This window comes from Gouania willdenowi, chromosome 1, assembly GCF_900634775.1.
Source record: "Gouania willdenowi chromosome 1, fGouWil2.1, whole genome shotgun sequence".
In the NCBI taxonomy this organism is placed as follows: domain Eukaryota; kingdom Metazoa; phylum Chordata; class Actinopteri; order Blenniiformes; family Gobiesocidae; genus Gouania; species Gouania willdenowi.
The window spans coordinates 11,074,973-11,093,503 of NC_041044.1; the positions used below are offsets into that span (position 1 = coordinate 11,074,973).

The window sequence follows — 18,531 nt, forward strand, 5'->3', positions numbered from 1 at the left end:
TCAGCATATTTCACATTTATTGCATCATTAAAATGATTTACAATAATCATAGCAAATTAATATGGAGAGTAATCATTATTACTCACTAATCCACTAACTGTGATATTGTATATACATAATATCATGTTTAAAACACACCAATCACCATTGTACTAAACAATGCAATGTATAGGAAGCTTGTTGATGTATGGACATTTTGTATTTACAGTTCTCAGACCAAATGTAGATTAATGCAATATGTATCAATCATGCTTGATTTCAAAGCTTATGTTTTTCGTAACCCAGAATGCTTAATTAGTTTGACAGTTTTCCTCTAGTCTACAAGAAGCACAACAGCATGTCCATTCTTTATGGTCTCAGTGAATATGAAACTTTCTAAAGAAATGACTGAAAAGTAAATGTATAATTATTAAATAATACAAATGTTATGTACAAATATTAAATAATGTAAATGTAATGTACACATTAAATACAACTAAATGATTCAACAGCTTTCTAAACATTAAAACCAATAACTATTTTTTAGCACAGAAAGTTCTGTTATCCTGCAGTATGGCGTCATCATCATCATCATCATCATCATCATCATCATCGTCCTGATGTCTTTGTGTATTTCAAACACAATAGAAAATGTGGATGTACAAGGCCTGTTTCTTTCTCCCCAGTAAAGCCTGTGAACAGCTATTAAAATAGTTTCCACTGCTTTCTGATGCATTCTGCTATTAGCATGCTCATCAAAAGCTGAATGACTTGCTTTTTAAGTATCTGTTTCTGTTTGTAAGCGTGGTTGTTTTTCTGGGGTGGAAACAACAAACACCACCAAAGAGGTGGTGTTTGTTGTTTCCACAGCGTGGTTTCTCCAACTACGTAATGCTAAATGCTGCAGTGTTTGGCGTTTGCATTTCAGCTTTGAGCATACATTTTTGCATTTTCTTCAGGAAATGCATCATTTATTATTATTGCAGAAAATCATTGGTTGTTGTATTGTTTAAGGAGCATGAGCATTTGACATCATTGTTCTTTTTACTTATCATTTAGGTTGTCTTTGAAAAGCACTATTTAGAGTCTCCATTACTGAGTGAACAAAATGTGATACAAATGACAACTTGTGTGTTTGCAGAATAAACATTTAAAAAGACTTTTTTTGACAGGACTTCAGAGTGTTGATAAGTGGGAGGAGCCTGGAATGAAACGGCTTTACTCCTGCAGTTTGAGAAATTGTAATAATAACCACCGGTAATTGTAAGATCTCAGTGAGTATTGACACAATGGATGTTGAGAATGCTTTAGTTTAAAAGTCCTTAATTACAGCATCAGACAGCACATTAAGACACCCCTCAGAATTGAGACTTACTGTTTTTAGTCCTATAGCATGATATTTCACAGTAATCTACAGATTCCACTAAAGACCTATTAAGAGCTTTGCTATGAACAGAAGTGTAAGTTGTTACTCCTTTGTGAACCTTTCATAATGCTGTTTGATCACTATGAATAGGAAATACATGTTTGGTGATACAGGAAGCTTAAAGAGAAAAGCTATGGTAGAACATAAATCGCTATGTGATGAGGAAACATTGCTTTGATAAAAAGGAAGACAACACATCTGTCTGTTTTGCTCTCATTTGATCCTCTGATCACCTCTGATGTTTGCGCTCTGATAAAGATTCATCTTCATGTACCTGGAACAGGTGCTTACTGTCACTGGTCAGCTTCATCCAGCTTTATAACAAGGGAGTTGTTGGCTTGAATGTTCTCTAAGATGTAGGCAGTGCTGTTCCCCATGGCGACATCGGACTGCAGCTCCACAGAAGAGCTTGTTGGCGTGGGATCAGATGAATTAGTGGTTGAATTCAGCAGGATGTGGGGGGCTGTTGGAGGGTGGTTGAAGGCGGGTTCAGCGGACAAGTTGGAGGAAGCACTGAGGGAAGTGTCAGATGTAGCAGAGGATGCAGGAGTGACAGGAGGTTGAAGAGAAGAGTTGGATGCTGAATATGAGGACAGGTTGGATGGAAGCAAAGGGGCCGACTCAGAGAGAGTCAGTGGGAGGGGGCTGGCAGGGGGGTCAGCTACAGAGGCAGAGGAGGTGTCTGCTGGAAGGTTAGTGGAGGTGTTAGATGGGTCGTCATAGGCTGGGCGTGTCGGGGCGTTTGCAGGCAAGCTTGTGGTTGTGTCGGTCAGAGTTGTCCTTGGTATGTGTGCTGGAGTCGGCTCTTGTGGGTCAGTGCAGACTGGTATGCCCTCGGCCACATACCACACCTCGTTGTGTCTGTTCAACAGCTTCAACGGACTGCGCACACACACGCACACGCACACGCACACACACACACACACACGGGAACAACTATTTTTAAAGCCTTAAATAGGAAAAGCTTTTTTCTACTGTTTTCCTAACGATAACATACAGACTTATTTATGTTTCCACACAGCAAAGCTATGAAAAACCTCAGTCTTACTAAATATTATTATTAATATTATTATTATTAATAATAATATAAATAATAATAATAGACAGCCTGGCTTTCATAAACAGAAAATGCTATAAATATATATTTTCTTACATCTGAAATACTATTTGAAATGTTCCTTGCTTTTCTTTATGCACATTTTTTTTTTTTTTTTTTTAAATTCAAGGTCTTAAAAAAAAAAAAAAAAAAAAAATCTAACTTCCTATTTCTGAAGCAAGGTTTGATAAAAACTAATGCTAACCACACAGTGTGCTGCAATCTGAACAGAACTGTCTTCATTTGGAGTCTATCAAAGCAGTTTTCTGCTTTGGCAGGTCATCAAGTCTGGTGAAAGTAAGTAGGAGTATGACTTGAAAACTTAAAATAAATCATTAGAGCAGTAAAAGACATGACACCTGTCATAGCCGACTCCGTAGTGATAGCTGTGGTTGTAGCAGGCTCCAACTCTATCCAGCTCTTTGGTTAGCAGGTGAGCGTGAAGCCTGGAGGTGACCGACAGCATCCAGCCTCCATAACTCCTCACATACACATTCATCTCCGGCATCTCAGTAAAATATAGCTGCATATCAACAAACAGCAGGAAAACAAAATTAGGATAGCGTTGACATTAAGTAGGAATGCAGACGATGCTCCAAACAAATTTACTAACACTTTGTGAGGAATAAAGTAATAATAGGAGGAATAAAGAGCTATAGTCTGACAAACTTTTAAATAAAATGTTTTAATTTGAATGTTCTGACGGCTTTACTATCTTAAAAAAGGCTCTGTTTTAAACTAAATAATGAATTTTAAGTGTTTTTTGAACAGATTTTTTTAAAATCATGTTTCCATTTGTTAATTGTATATATATATATATATATATATATATATATATATATATATACTGAAGGGGTTAAATAAAATTAAGTCAATTGAATTTGGTCAGAATCATCAGTCAAAGGCTTTCAATTAAATATGTTGCTTGACAGCTGTACAAAAAAAGTTTTAAAAAAATCTAAAAGTGGCTCTAAGATCTTCAAAACCTGGTAATATCAACAACTGAATGAATGATTTGCCAAAGGTGAAGAAGAGTTGAAGGTTAAATTTAAAATAATTGCCTTTTGCAATGATTGTTGCACAAATACTGCTGAATGAAAAATGAAAATGAGTGAAACATCCAAAAAATACTAATAACAAAATGAAAGATATTCACTGAGAATGCTGAATGAGTAAATCACAGACACTTTTGTGGTCTGATCATCAAAATAAAGTCATGGATTAAATTAAACATGTAGGCTTCACCCCATTCGACCCCTCAGCTCACCTTTTCATTGGTTGGTGCGGGTGGTTTTTTCTGATAGGCTGCAGGCAGCGGGAAATTAAGAGTATAAATTGCTGGTTCCCACATCCTGGTCTCCTCTGGTATCTTCACCAGTACAGGGGCAGTCATTTCCATCTGGATACCTGCCCAACAAAAGTGGATTAAAACAAACCACACGACTATGCTGGTTATCTAGTCATTTCTGGTCTCTACCTGCTTCGTTTGCTCCAGTAATGTACTGGAAAAGTCTCCTGAAAGCCATGGCTGCACCAACACCCATGAAATAAGCTTCAGCATCTGTTGACACCCAGCGAGTGGGACTGTACTGTCGCACCTAACAGACACATACAGACTCCCATGTGAGAGCTACCAACTTCATGGGAAGGTAGTGTGTTCACAGGGATCTTTACACACTTCATACTCATCTGTTTTGCAGATTAACTCATATTCCAGACACTCCTTCGACTCTGTGCAGAAGCTGGTGTTGGTGCTTGGTCTACAGCAGGAACACAAAACAATGCTCATCAGCCAATAAACCCGAATAAGTATAACTTTAAACATCAAGTTTGAACTATACATATTTTACAACACATCAAGAGGGTGAATCCAAGAAGACTGTTTTTTTCTGTGACTAAAAATTATATTTTTCTTCATTAACATGTAGGAGACTCTTGTTGAAGCTAGTCAAGATTAAATGTGAACAGATGCATAATGACATAAATTATGATGAAATTGACTTTTGCTCATGAAAACTCAACGTGAAATAAATCGGCACAGATTTCCACAGAAACAATCAATGGGGAACAACACCATATTAAAGTGTCTGTATTTGAAACAGTCTGAGTATTTATGGCCGTGTATAGTTGATTAAAATTTGATGATCAGATTATTTAGAAGTATACCCCCCAAAAATGTTTTACTTCTAGACCAGTGGTTCTCAAACTTTTTTGGCTGAAGTACCCCCTTTCTTTTATTTCTGAATTCAAGTACCCCCTTTGTCCGATTACCATGGCCGGCCCGTGGCATAGGCAGTATAAGCAAATGCTAGGGGCGCCGGCCATCATAGGGAACGCAAAATTGAGAAAATATATATATATTTTTATTTTTTAATTTTAGTTTTTACATTTTTTTAGTTGTATTTTTTTTTAATATCAATAACAAGCTAGCAGAGCGCCCATGCATGTTAGCAGCGACCATGTATGTTAGCAGCTAGTGCTAAACAGAAACAGAAAAAATACTAGCTTAACAAAAACATTGATTGCATGGCAACAGCGGTCTATTAATTTATTACATTGTAGTTTAACGTCGTTTTAAGAGAACTATGTATTATTATGTACAGTACAGTGACATCACAGTTTGTGTTTTACACAGGGGGCCTTATTTATTTAATCTATATATATATGTGTGTATAAATGACTTGACATGATCTATAACTAGGTAAACATTTTATATATGCATAAATTATTAAGAAGAAAGTTAATATTTCTAATTTAGCCGAGACCTTTATAGTTTAAATAAAACTATATTGTACATGTAAAAGTTATTAGTATTCTGTGTCAATCTACTTCATAAATAATAAATAACTTTCATCTACTTTTATCTGCTTTGTGCTACATCTTAAATTTGTACAGCTTTTTTTCCATTCATATATATTTAAATATTTATCAATTTCTAATCACATCATGCATATCCTATGACTTGGTTTGATTGATACACTCGCTAGTGGGTTCACATTCTTTTTCCCCCTCTTCAGATTCACTGAGGAAATGTAACAATGTTATCAATGACTTCACTGGCAGAAAAACCACGAGAATGAACTAGTAAGGCTGGACTGAAAGATGAATGGGTGGGGCTTTTTACACTATTTTTACTAAATTGTTTCTTTGTGCAATACCTCTGTGAACTGCAATTGTTTGAGTTGATGTGTGTTCATTACTGCAATTAATTATATACAGTATATATATATATATATATATATATATATATATATATATATATATATATATATAGGAAGTTTTGTATCTTTTGACAAAATGTGAATGTCATTAGTGAAACATTTTAGTCACAAGTATTTAAATTAAAAAAAAAAATACTTGATGAGCCAACCCACCACTATCTATTGTTTATTTGTATCTTGTTTTTGTGCAATTTCTTACTCTAATATTATTAATAATTTGTAAGTTGAACGTGTAACTAAGATATTTAAATTGGCTTTTATTTACTTGTTTGTGTTCTTTTATGTGTATTTAACATACACACATTAAAAAAAAAAATTAGCAAAAAAGTAATTTTGTGGATATGGTGAAGACCACTATGTAATTGTTAGAAATTATTCTGATAATAATAATATAACAATGATGCAAATATCAATTACTTGGTTTAAGAAAATGGCATATAAGGAGGCGCCAAAAGAAAATCTCGCCTAGGGTGCCAGAGAGACTACATTTTGCTTTGAAATTGAATAAAAAATATCTAAAGAGCTGTGTGATAACACACATTTTAAAGAATCACATTTTGTAAATAAGCGGAAAGAAACAGTATTTAGTGCATTGGTTCCCAACCTTTTTTGGATCATGACCCCATTTTGATATCATGTAAAATTTCAAAAACTATTTTAATTTTTTAAGAAAAGGCAACCCCATTTAGCTCCAGGAAATCCCAAGGCAAAAAACACATATTTAGTGACTCCTGAATAGTATTTGTATATTTTTTATCATTTACAGACCAAGACTGACACATTATTTGTTAATTTTCTCCCCCCCACCCAATTATACAATTACACACAAATAGAAACCACAGAACAACCCAAACAGCAACAACAGGGGGGTCATGTGCACCACAAGCAACCTCAGTATCATCCACAACATTCACTGAGAACAAAGTATTTCAGGTTTAAGTTTGGTTATCACCCCACGGGTGCCCTGCCCAAAGAGCCTCACATCTGTCCCTCGCAGCCTTAGACTGTGTTCAATATGTTGTATGTTTTTAACAATGTCTATCCACTGATTGACTGTGGGTGGTTCCTTACAGAGCCAACGCCTTGTTATTGTATTTTTGTCGCAGCCATAAAAATCTGCAGAAGCTACCTATCTTTTTTGGGTAGTTCTAGATCTATTTTCACAAGGTAAAAAGTCAGTAATTAGAATACAAAATTGTTTCCCAAAACGCTTGTAACTACATTATGGACATCATCCCAAAAGGGTCTAATAACTGGACATGCCCAAAATATGTGTGTAGTCTGCCATGTTGGCACCACATTGTCTCCAGCAGTTAGATTGTGCATTGGGCTGTCTAGATTTTTGTTTTGGAGTTATCAAAATCTGATCAAGTTTTTCCAAAAGAAATCTCTCCACGTACTCCCATTAAAGAAACACTGTTCTAGATGAAGGAAGATAAAGTTGTCTACAGCAACATTAAGGAGCACTGAAATATTCATCAAATATGAGCAAGTAAGCTATCTGTAAATGTCACACACTGGGGAAACAGATGTAATTATAATTTAATGCAAAAGCTCACTATAACTAACTGTATATCAGCCAAAAACAGTGAACTCACCCAACACTGCCACCAACTGAGACCAAAAGAGCAAAAAGTCCAAAGACTGGGATTAAAGCCCTGAGGAAGAACACAGACATGATCAGTTTGTTCATACTAAGTTCATTGATCCACAACTGAATTTGCAAAAGCTGAAAACGGTATAACAACAAATAGGAAGTTGAAAATGTTAAAACAAATAAACAAACAAACATTACCATAAAACCAATGATCTGCAGATCAGAACTCACAGAAGAGCTGACATTTTTTGCAACAGAGAACACACCTTTTGCACTCAGCAAATGGAAAAGTGCTGTGAATAATAAGGCCACAGGGCTTGATCTGACCACACTTCAAAATACTTTAAAAAAAATATATATATACAGTTATCTCTAGCATTTTCACATCTTTACACACTGTTGCAGTATACAGAGAGCAGGAGTGGCATATTTATGAAAACCAACATGTTTGGACTATTCCATTCAGCTTTAAGAATGCATCAGAAATGCTCTTTACACTTGTGCACTAACCTTACCATTGATCTAATTTTTGAAAATCCCATTCAATATTACAAATATGAAATATTTAATTTAGAGTGTACGGTATTAAATACTCAGGAAGAAGTCATTGAAATGCTCTGGTTCAATGAAGGCTCTCTCAAGCTATCACTTGGTTAGCTTCTGCACTGCATCAGCCCCTGTGAGCTCATGGTCCTCCTTCACTCCTGTCAGCCTACAGGATGTTCAGGTTTTAGTAGGAAAGATGAAACCCTCATCGAGCTCTGTAGACAATGTTCCTACTTCCCTGCTTTTAAATGTTTTTGATGTTGTCGGTCCTTGGGTGGTAAAACTGATAAACCTCTCACTTTTATCTGGCTCGGTCCCCTGCTTCTTTAAACAGGCTGTAGTAAAAAACCCAATCTTGATCCAGGGGAGCCTATAAACTACCGTCCCATATCAAAACTTCCCTTCATGTCTAAAATCATGGAGAAAGTGGTAGCTAAGCAGCTAACCTCATACATGGAACAGCATCATTTTTATAATAAATATCAATCTGGCTTTAGGTCAATCCACTGATTACAAACTCTCTTGGTGATCTGGGCTCATCTGTTAAAACCAGCCTCAGAAATCTTGGGGTTGTTTTTGATCAGTCCATGTCTTTGGAGGGTCATTGTCGTCAACTGACCAAAAACTGTTTTTACCACCTGAGAAATCTCTCTAAAGTGAGGCATCTATTATCAAAATCAGATCTGGAACTGGTCATAAACACATTTATATCATCACATATTGACTATTGTAATTCTGTTTTTACTTGTTTTAATAAGTCGACACTAAACAGACTCCAGATCGTTCAGAACGTTGCTGCCAGACTTTTAACTGGTGCTTCTAGAACATCCCACATTATCCCCATTATTTCTACTCTGCACTGGCTTCCAGTTAAGTTTCGAATAGAATACAAAATCCTAGTTGTTACATTCCGAGCGTTACATGGTCAGGCCCCTAAATATATCTCGGACTTGTTGTGCCCCTACAATGCAGGGCGAAGCCTTCGGTCTTCAGATCAGGGTCTCCTAAAGACCCCAAAACTAAATTTAAAACCAGAGGAGACCTAGCGTTCCAGGCTGTGGCCCCCAGAACCTGAAATAACCTGGAGCTCAACTGTGTGGACACTTTTAAAAAACTGTTGAAGACTTATATATAGACTTATAAATAAATTACTTACTGTTACGGCTGGTGCCTCATGGCCTCTCAGCCTGTCCTTCCTCCTCTCTCCTAACACACCTGACTCACATCAGCAATCAGGTAGGAGAGGGAGGAGGAGCTTATAAAGGGCTGAGAGGACCAGAAGGAGGGAGGCACAACAACTGACCAGCAGCAGACATGTGGGGAGAGTTCTTCAGCTCCCCACTGGAGATGTTTGTTATTTTAGTTTGGACTAGAGATTTCTGGTAGTCCTGTTTTTGTCTTTAGGTAGTTTTAGTCCTTTGTATGTTTCTGTAGTTTAGAGGGTGGACGCTGGGACGATGGCCCTGTATAGGGTTGGCCCAGTGTCCTCCGTATTTTTGTTCAGTTTGGCCAGGGTCTCCAGTCCTTTTTAGTTTGTTCTGTTGCTACTTTTAGGATTTTTGTTAATAAATACTTTTGATAAACCTTTGATTTCTGTGTGGCGTCTTGTTTATGTTGCAGCCCCTCAAGCCTAGAGGGGGTCGTAACACTCACTTTCTTACTCAATCCTGGTTTTACTGTAACATTTTGACATGAGACCACGTGGCTGCATGAGTTAATAGATCAATAAAGTACTTTTAGGCTACTTTTTAAATGCTAAACCTTCACACTAAACTATCACTAACTTGCTTTTCCATCTTTTTTTTTTTTTCAACTGCTTTAAGGCAGTATTTTGTAGATGGGTTTAGATTTCACTGACATAAATTCCATTGAATGGGGTACAAACGCACAGAGGTGAAAGTAATGGATTACAAGTAGTCATGTTATTGTAATGGAGTTGCTTTTATGGGTACTTTTACCACTTCTCCTTTTTGAGTATATTTCTAAATCAGTAATTCTACTTCTTTTAAAAGAATGGTCTCATTGAAAATTGAACATAAGTTCTTAGTCGTGCATTTCTGATCAACGCCCAGCCACTTTCTTTGGTTCAGGTTGAGGTTTCTTCCTCTTATGTTACCCACATGGCACATTTGGCATGGCATTGTTTTAGTTCATAAATGTAAGAAACACTTAGAGTCTGAGAATTTTTTTTAAATATTAATTTTAATTTCTTGGTGGTGTTTTATTTTAAAAAGAATTGTACATTTTGACAAACCTTTTATTTAATACAGATGCCTTTGTGAAAAATAAACTATGCTCCAGCTGTGCAAGATTTCTTCTAATCCTTTTGAAGTTTACACAGATGTTTACTGTATGCAAGGGAACCATGGCAACGTGTGGGGTGAAAGTAACAAGTAACTTTTACTATTTAATTGAGCTACTTTTACTTGTATGACAGCTTGTACTTGAGTACAATTTCCATCAGGTAATAGCACTTCTACTTCAGTAGGATACAGCAGTACTAAACACCTCTGCAGACGCACAAAACCTTGTCTCTGAAGGTGAGCCGGAGCTCACGGGACGTTTGGCACAGAATGAAACAGGATAGTTATCACACTGCGACGCAGAGAGAGAGAGAGCAGATGTGCTGCATCATCACACTGGCTGCTCACTGTTCAAAGGCGTTTTGAGGTCAAAGAGGTGCAGCTTCCTGAGCTGAGATGCTGCGCATCACCATCCGATCAGTTGATGGAATAAATAATAATAAAGTGACGGCTGGTAAAATAATAAGCTCTAGTTTTTCTGTGCGTTTGCAGAAAGATTAAAAAAGGTTCTGGAGGCAAACAATGATGCGCCATCAATATATAAAAAAGATTTGCATTACATAATAGACCATCATTGTAAAAAGTCACAAACAAGAGCAGCCCATTCGTTACATTGAAAATGCAGATTAAGGAGCACTACTAGCAGCCTACTCACATTGTTGTGCTGTGTCCCGGGTGGTGAAGCGGTGGAGCAGTGCTGTGTGGGGCTCGTCTGCAGCACTGACGGCTTCACTGCGGATTGCATGGGCGTGTACAGGGGCCGGGCTGAGCGACCACCTGACTGTTACGATATCGGCTCGTGTTCCTCTTTAAATGTTAGTTTTGCAAAGCCCATGACTAAACTCTCTTCTATATATTGTAAGCGTTTTGATCACTTCCCAGATAATGTGTTTACATTTTTACTAATTTATGCACATTTAGTAAACTTGCTGCACCAATAGATGAGAGCTAGTTTCAGGTGGCGATGATGTATTTTTTAAGCCCCCATTTGAGATAATGTTTGGTTGCCATGTTAATGTTTGAGGAACTCATTAACCAGGAATGGACACACACTCCACTTGTGAAACTGTACTTATTTTTTCCGTAATAGCAATTCACAATAAAGGTGTTTTCTTTTTATAATAACTAATGTGATAAGTCAATGGTGTGTTCATTATAATAATAATAATGCATCAGTTTTATATAGCGCTTTTTTGGACACTCAAAGTCGCTTTACAGAATTAAGCGATTATTCTGTCACTCCACACTTAGTGGTGGGTAACTACTATTGTAGCCACAGTTACCCTGGGGCAGTCTGACGGAAGCAAGGCTGCCAAAATGCGCCATTAAGCCCTCCGACCACCACTAACACTCACTCACTCACACACTACATTTATACTTGGCAATGTGGGTGAAGTGCCTTGCCCAAAGACACAATGACAGATACCACTGGGGTGGTCTCAGTGGTCTCCCATCCACCTCTAACCAGGCACAGACCTGCTTAGCTTCCGAGATCTAACGAGATCGGGCAATGACAGGCTGGTATGGCCATTATATCTGCCAAAGGCGCCCCTGGACCCACCCACCAGTCCGCAGATTGCAGGACAGACCTACCAAGCGGCCGATACCGACCTCATGCATCGGAACAGCCAGAGCCGTCCCCCAGCAAACAGCATCATCCCGGAGCCCCAACCCCAGCACAGATGCCAGCACCCCCCCAGCGCGCCTACACCAGCACAGCAGGCCGCCCTGGACGAGACAAGCACCAAGCCACACCCAAAGGGAAGAGGCACCCCCACGCCCCGCCAGGCCGGCACCGCCCGGAGAGACCCCGCAAAGAGAGCCACCAGCAATGCCCCCCAGAGACCCACCGCCCCGCCACGTCCGACTGCACCATCCTGATGTATTTGTACGCTACACTGCCGGGCCCCCACCCAACAGGCCCAATTGTGTGAAACTACCCACCACCCTGTTATGGTGCCTCTCTATTCCCCAATGGAGAGGCACTTCCCTATCCCCTGCATGAATGTGTGTGTTTAGTGAATGTATGAAGTGCTATTAAAAATGGTGGATGGAGGGGAGTGGTGCTCCCCATCTAACCTATGTGTATATATGTGTATGTGGTGCAATAGTTTTGGAGGGTGGAAGTGGTGGTCCCACCCTCCGGGGGTGGTGTGTTGAGGTGTAATTAAAATTGGAGGGAATAGTAGGGCAACCAGAGGTGGGAGTGCACCCCCGCGCCACTACTTAGTAGCACAGGCGGCGGCCCCCTCCACCCCCAGCCCCACCATCCAGCCCCCCAAGGGTTGGGTATATGTGTGTGGTGCACCAAGTGGGTGTGCCAGACCAGCTGGGAGTGAGTGAAGTGAAGTGTCCATGTAGGAGGCCTGTCTGGTATGAGCCCGGCCCGTCCACATGGCGGGCCACCGGAGAGGGTAAATGGCACAGACGGGCACACGGCACCGCGGGCCCCAGGGACGTGCCAAACAGCTGGAGACCCACCCCGCAGTACCCACCGTCCACAAAGCACGGCAGGACCCCCCACCCCCAGGCACAGCCGGGCACCAGCCACATCCCACAGTGTTCCGGGGGGCAACCCCCGCAGCCCAGAGCGGCCCGCCCCGCCAAAGCAGGGGGCGGCCGAGCAGGAGAGCGGCCAGCGCCCAGACCAGTGCCAACACAGGCCTGCACGGCACCACGATACAACACCCTTCAAAGGGAGGCGGCGCCGGCCCTCCCGACGAGAGAGGGCGCCACCAACTGCCCAAGCAGGGCCATCCCACCAGCCACGGACCAATAGGCAGGCGAACCTAAGCACCCCCAGCCAGGCACCGCCACCCCCATCAATGTCACCCATGCACGGGACACCCCCCCGACGCCAGCACAGCCAGGAGGACAAGGGTCCCCAAGCTGTTTGGTAATAAATGTTCCTGTGTGGCATTTTGCATCAGCAAATTTAACCCAGAATTGTTTTTCTGGTCAGACTTTATTTGATAAAATTATCTAGATTTATATCATATATCACCATTTTCAGAAAATGTATTGATATATGAGTTTTGGTCCACATCACCCAGCCCTCTTAGGAATGTTCATAGCATTTCATTGTTAATAAAGGTTGGCCTACCAGATTCTAATCACATAATTGTATTTAGTAAGTGGTTGACAAGTGGGTATTTTAGATTTCTTGTACACCTATCTTAAAATATAAGGGATCCTGGAGCTTGGTTGAGTGAGTGGGACGACTCATACTGGGCACTAGAAAATTTCCCTTATTTTCAAATCCAAAACTTGACAGTTATGCTTTAGATAGAGCAGTGTTTTTCTGTTTCTAAAGTCGGGGTTGTGTCAGATTGGAGACAGCATGCTTGTTTTTAACTGAACATTCACAGTGTCCAGGGCTTTCCACCACGCAGTCAAGGTGGAGGCAACAAGATTGTTCCATCTCCTCAGATCTTCTGTGACTTTATCCAACAGCGGATCTAGGTTCAGTTTAATTAATTCATTTAAGTTTGGTGATATACTTAAGCCTAGATATTTAATTGTATTTGTGGGGGAGGGGTATTGTGGGTTTTGGCTTGGATTCCATGAATTTTTTGTTAATGGAAGGATTGATGATTTTGACCAGTTAATGGAATAGTCTGATCATTTAGTGAAGTTGTTTATTAGTTTAAATACTTCTTCTAATGAGGATTGTGGTTCTTCCAAATAGAGTAAAATATCATCTGCATAAAGATTCATTTTGTGTTCTGAAATGGATGAGTGGAGTCTTTTAATAACAGAATACTGATGTATAGCTGCTGCGAGAGGTTCAACAAATATTGCAAAGAGTAAAGATGAGAGTGGCAGCCTTGTCTGGTTCCTCTCTGTAGTGTGAAGCTTTGGGATGTTGTTTTGTTTGTGGTTACTAAGGCCTTAGGTTTAGAGTATAGGGTGGAGATCCATTGTATGAATGATTCTCCAAAGCCAAATTTGCCAAGGACAGCAAGGATTTGACTCGATCAAATGCTTTTTCTGCATTGAGTGACAAGATTATTGTTTTCTTTTTAGAGTTCTGTGCCATGTTGATCAAATTAAACAGTCTTCTCACATTGTCTGTGGAGTGTCTATTTTTAATAAATCCTGTCTGTTCTTGGTAAATAATTGACTGTACGACTTTGTCTAGCCTGGAAGTGAGTGCTTTGGAAATAATTTTTGTCTGTGCTAATAAGTGAGATGTGACGGTAGCTTGAGGGTAGCATGGTTTTTTTTGTCTGGTTTAAGTAATAATTTAATGTTCGCTGTATTCATGTGGCCTCCTACGTAACCTAATCTCTGTCACTACTTTAAAAAAAGAGCGGAGCCAGCATTGACCAGAAATGTTTTAGGAATTCAGCAGGGAACCCTTCTGGCCTGTTGACATGCCATCCAAAGTATTTTGTAGTTCTTGTAAGGTTAATGATGAGTCTAAGGCGGTTTTCTCTCCGTTCCGGGACTGCGCAGGGTCTGCCTCTGGCTTCAGAGGGAGAAGCTTATCCAAGGTGGAGAGAACAGACACAATTTGTTTCGCAGTCTGGATGCGGAGTGATGGTTGTCACTTTGCCCTGAGCGGCAGCTGAGATCACAGCCGCCTCTGTGAGCTTTCTGGCTGGGACGAGTTGATGGCAGCAAGCTGCTGTTCTGGGCAGTAACTACAGAGTGATACATGTATTCATGTCAGAGTCTACACCAAAAAACTCTCCAATAACACAAGATGAAGTTCCTAAATTTGTCACTAGTATCTGTTGAGAAAAAAGTCACTAAGAAGTTCACACTTGTGGTCTTTCAGGATAATACAGACGGTTAAATTTTGATAAAGGGAGGGAGGGAGGATTGTACGTACTGCAGCTTTAATAAAACACACACAATTTACCCAGTGTCACAAAAGTATACCACTCGTGATATGAGTGGGTCTGCCTCTCTCTCTCTTACAGGGCTTTTCATTACTGATTTACAAACACAATTAAAATTAATCAACTGCTGTCCAACAGTCCAACAGAAGATACTTGAATTAATATATACACACACACCGTATGCTTTTTTTTACTTGAGTGAAAGTACAGACGCTCCCTGTCAAAGGTACTCCAATACACGTAAAAGCAGCTACGGCAAAATATCAATATTATTATCAATCAATCTTAATTTGTCATTGCACTTGTTACAGAGCAAAAGAACTATTAAATTACGTTTCAGTTTCATCCCGTCCAAAGAACCTTGAAAAGAGAATCGCACATAACATGGGAGGACAGGGGCGGGAGAACTGTGGGTCGCCACAAGGGAAGGAGTAGTTGTGGAGGGAAGGATTGCAGCCAGCCGCTGGGGGCGGGCGGGCAAGCAGGTGCATTGCCTCTCCCCTCCTGCTGCCACTATGTGGGAGGGAGGGGGGGCAAAGAAGGCGTTCAGTCAGGGATGTGAGTGTAGATGAGTGCGTGTGTGTATGAGTGAGCCTGTTCGCTTCATCTCTGCACAGTTCTCACAGTCTGTCGTCTGATGATGTGGAAACGACCTTGGAGAGATCTGATTCAGAACAAAGTTCCCAGGTGGTAGCGGTGATGGGGAGAGGAGGAGGGGACGGAGTGTCATTCGTCACAAACATCCTGGAGAATAGAAAGATATGCCAACCTTGAGGCGGCTGGTTGTCTGCGGGAGCCATTGAAAATAACAGTTTGTTTTCGGCCAGGCCAAGCACAATTTCTGTCAGCCTTGAGTTCTCTTGGTCTCAGTATATTGTCCTTCTTCGTTGAGAGCAAGAAGAGAAATAAATAAAACAAAATAAATAAATGATGACTGTTAATGTTCCATACAGTGTTAATGTTCCATACATGTCCATACCTTCAGCTGTATATGTCAAGAAGCTATTGAGTTGTTTTGCTGTTTCTTGTGCATTTCCATGCCTAATCTGAAGCACTTCATGTGTTTTCAGGAGGAGACTCATCATGGTCACTGCTTTCTCACATTCTATTACTAATTCCTACGTCAGAATCTGAATCATGAATGTAGCCATCCTACATAACAAATTTTAGTAGGTTTTTTATTGTTTCCAAAAAGTGTGCGTTTCGGCTCCAGCCAGCCAAATTCGGACTCTACCACCATGAAAGGCACATTACCGTTTTAGAATTTGCCATTTGATTTAAACAGTCTTTATCATTGCTAAACTGAATGATCCTGGGATTGGCATTACATACTTTTTTGTTGGCTAGATTTGAGTGAAATCAGATGTTTTGGAACTCCTTATTGTCCCAGAAAGCAGGCATGGGAAATAAGAGGTGAAATGTCCTCCAGTCTAGGTCTGAATTGTCTTATTACACGGATATTTAATATAAGGATATTGATTATGACTTAAAGAAACAAATAGAGATACGTCATACTAACATACTCTTGTCCTCTTGTTCGCTAAATTACGACACCATGTTGGCATTTTTCTGGGTTATCTGGGAAGATCTAGTGGGATTAGGGTAACGAACGACACTTAATGACAACTTAATCATGCTAATAGCAGGTGTCATGTTATAATAATGACAGCATAATGTGAGCCTTAAGTATAAAACTTCAAGTAAAGTGTTACCGGAATTTTTTCCGTATAGTCGTGGAAAAATTATTTTTTGGAATGCTTTGAGATTACTTGTATTTGACACTCCATAAAGTCGAATTGACTTACATTTCTTAGTGTTGTGTTCAAGACCACACTATCCGAGACCAAGACTTGCCCGAGACCAGAATGCACCGAGACTAAGACAAGACCAAGACTTTTGGGAGCCGAGACCGAGTCAAGACCAAGACCGAGACAAGCCGAGACCAAGACCAAGACCAAGACCAATTTAAAAAAAAAAAAAAAATAAATAAAATTATGGCAAGGTTCAACAGTTAAATGACATTCTCTCTTTAGTTTTAGTTTATTTTAAATACATTTGACGGACAAAAAAGGTGCCTTCAAAAAATTTACTAAAATATTAAAACTACTACTGGTACTGATAAATTCACAATTATTCTACATATTTGAAAACAAGATTTTTATGTCAGCTGAATGTACAGCAAGTGTTTAAAAGCATTTCTGCCAAGAAATAATGATTCTTGATTCTGTTTCTTTGAGTTGTGCAGGTCAACAGGTCACAGAGTTCACAAGATAATTTTTTAGTTTGAAAAGAACACAGGTTATTTTATTAATTCACTTAGTTGATATAGTTTAATTTGGTTGCTGTAATGTAACTAGGATATTCAATTAACAAAGGTTTCCAACTGTAACTGTAAAAGTGAAACTTTCTGAAATAAAACTACAAACAAGTTGTCAGCTGTGTAAAAAACATAGAGCTACAGGTAGATGTGAAACTAAATAAAACAAAGTCAAACCCTGGAAAAGTCATGTAACAAATTAATCAATAGTTCTTGTTGAGAATTATTATTATTATTCTGGATACAGTGGAAACAGAAACTATAAAAAATAATTATGTTGTGAACCTGTTTATATTGTAGGGAACATATTATATACATAAATGTAAATGGAGTCTAAACACATACAAAAAAACACCACTTTAAAAAGAAAATAGACTAATATAAGACCTCTTTACAGTTATTTAAGTCATTCTGGCTTGTGCAACTCTGCGGCGATGACGCGCTGGTGACGACATAAACCAATATGGCGGCGGCCCGGACTACAGCCGACATTATGTAATAAAGCCTTAAATGACATGGATATAATGAAAAGAGTGGATGGACAGAGGCATACTTTCACACGGACTTATTAAACACACACAGACTTATTAAACACAAAAAAAAAAAAAAAAAGAAAAAAAAAATTAAACACACACGGACCTCAGTAAACACGGTAAACGGAACAGGCTTCACCGCAGGGCTGGCACTAGGACCCAGAAGCAGATTAAGTGCATCCCCTATCCAGCCTTCACAGGCTGTAATATCATCAGTTTATCATTTTACCAGTTGTTAGAGCTACTGTCTTTACCAGGGACATAATATTTATTACTGGTGATTGTTTTCTGGAGTTTTACTGGGATTTTTACCGGTGATTAGTTCATTTCTCCCTTGCGCTCCGCGGTCCAAACTGACACCGTAGACACACACGTATGAGTGTCACACACGTCACTCAGTCACATTAAGGAAGGTTGCGGTCATTGTACGGGGTGGATTAAATAATGAATAAAGGATTGTTTTATCCCGTTCTTCTCCGTGTTATCACATTATAAAAAAGTTTAAAAATAGCAGGAATTAGTGCTGGTCTCGAACGGTCTTGACGGAAAATCCCGAGTCAAAATGCTTCAGAGTCCGAGACAAGACCAAGACCGGTTTTGACCACCACAACACTAACATTTCTAAATATTTAAAATAGTGCTCTAGCAAAATGTCGCTCTCTGAGA

The 18,531-nt window shown here is 39.5% G+C and overlaps 1 protein-coding gene across 1 annotated transcript; it reads right to left on the reverse strand.

Moving 5' to 3' along the window:
• Positions 1 to 10,924, reverse strand: soul5l (heme-binding protein soul5, like). The gene is made up of 7 exons (XM_028447856.1): positions 10,824 to 10,924; positions 7,321 to 7,380; positions 4,180 to 4,261; positions 3,979 to 4,099; positions 3,769 to 3,908; positions 2,861 to 3,024; positions 1 to 2,287 (listed from the first exon to the last, which is right to left on the reverse strand). Coding segments are annotated over exons 1-7 (1,158 nt in total). The 5' UTR covers positions 10,826 to 10,924; the 3' UTR covers positions 1 to 1,698.
• Positions 10,925 to 18,531: the final 7,607 nt, after the last annotated feature.

Bases quoted from the DNA above. Each gene is read 5' to 3' on its own strand.
- soul5l (XM_028447856.1), bottom strand. The intron at 4,100-4,179 runs GTGTGTAAAGAT...TGTGTCTGTTAG, and splicing joins GCAAAACAGATGAGTATGAA to GTGCGACAGTACAGTCCCAC. The intron at 2,288-2,860 runs GTGTCATGTCTT...GTGTGTGCGCAG, and splicing joins TACGGAGTCGGCTATGACAG to TCCGTTGAAGCTGTTGAACA.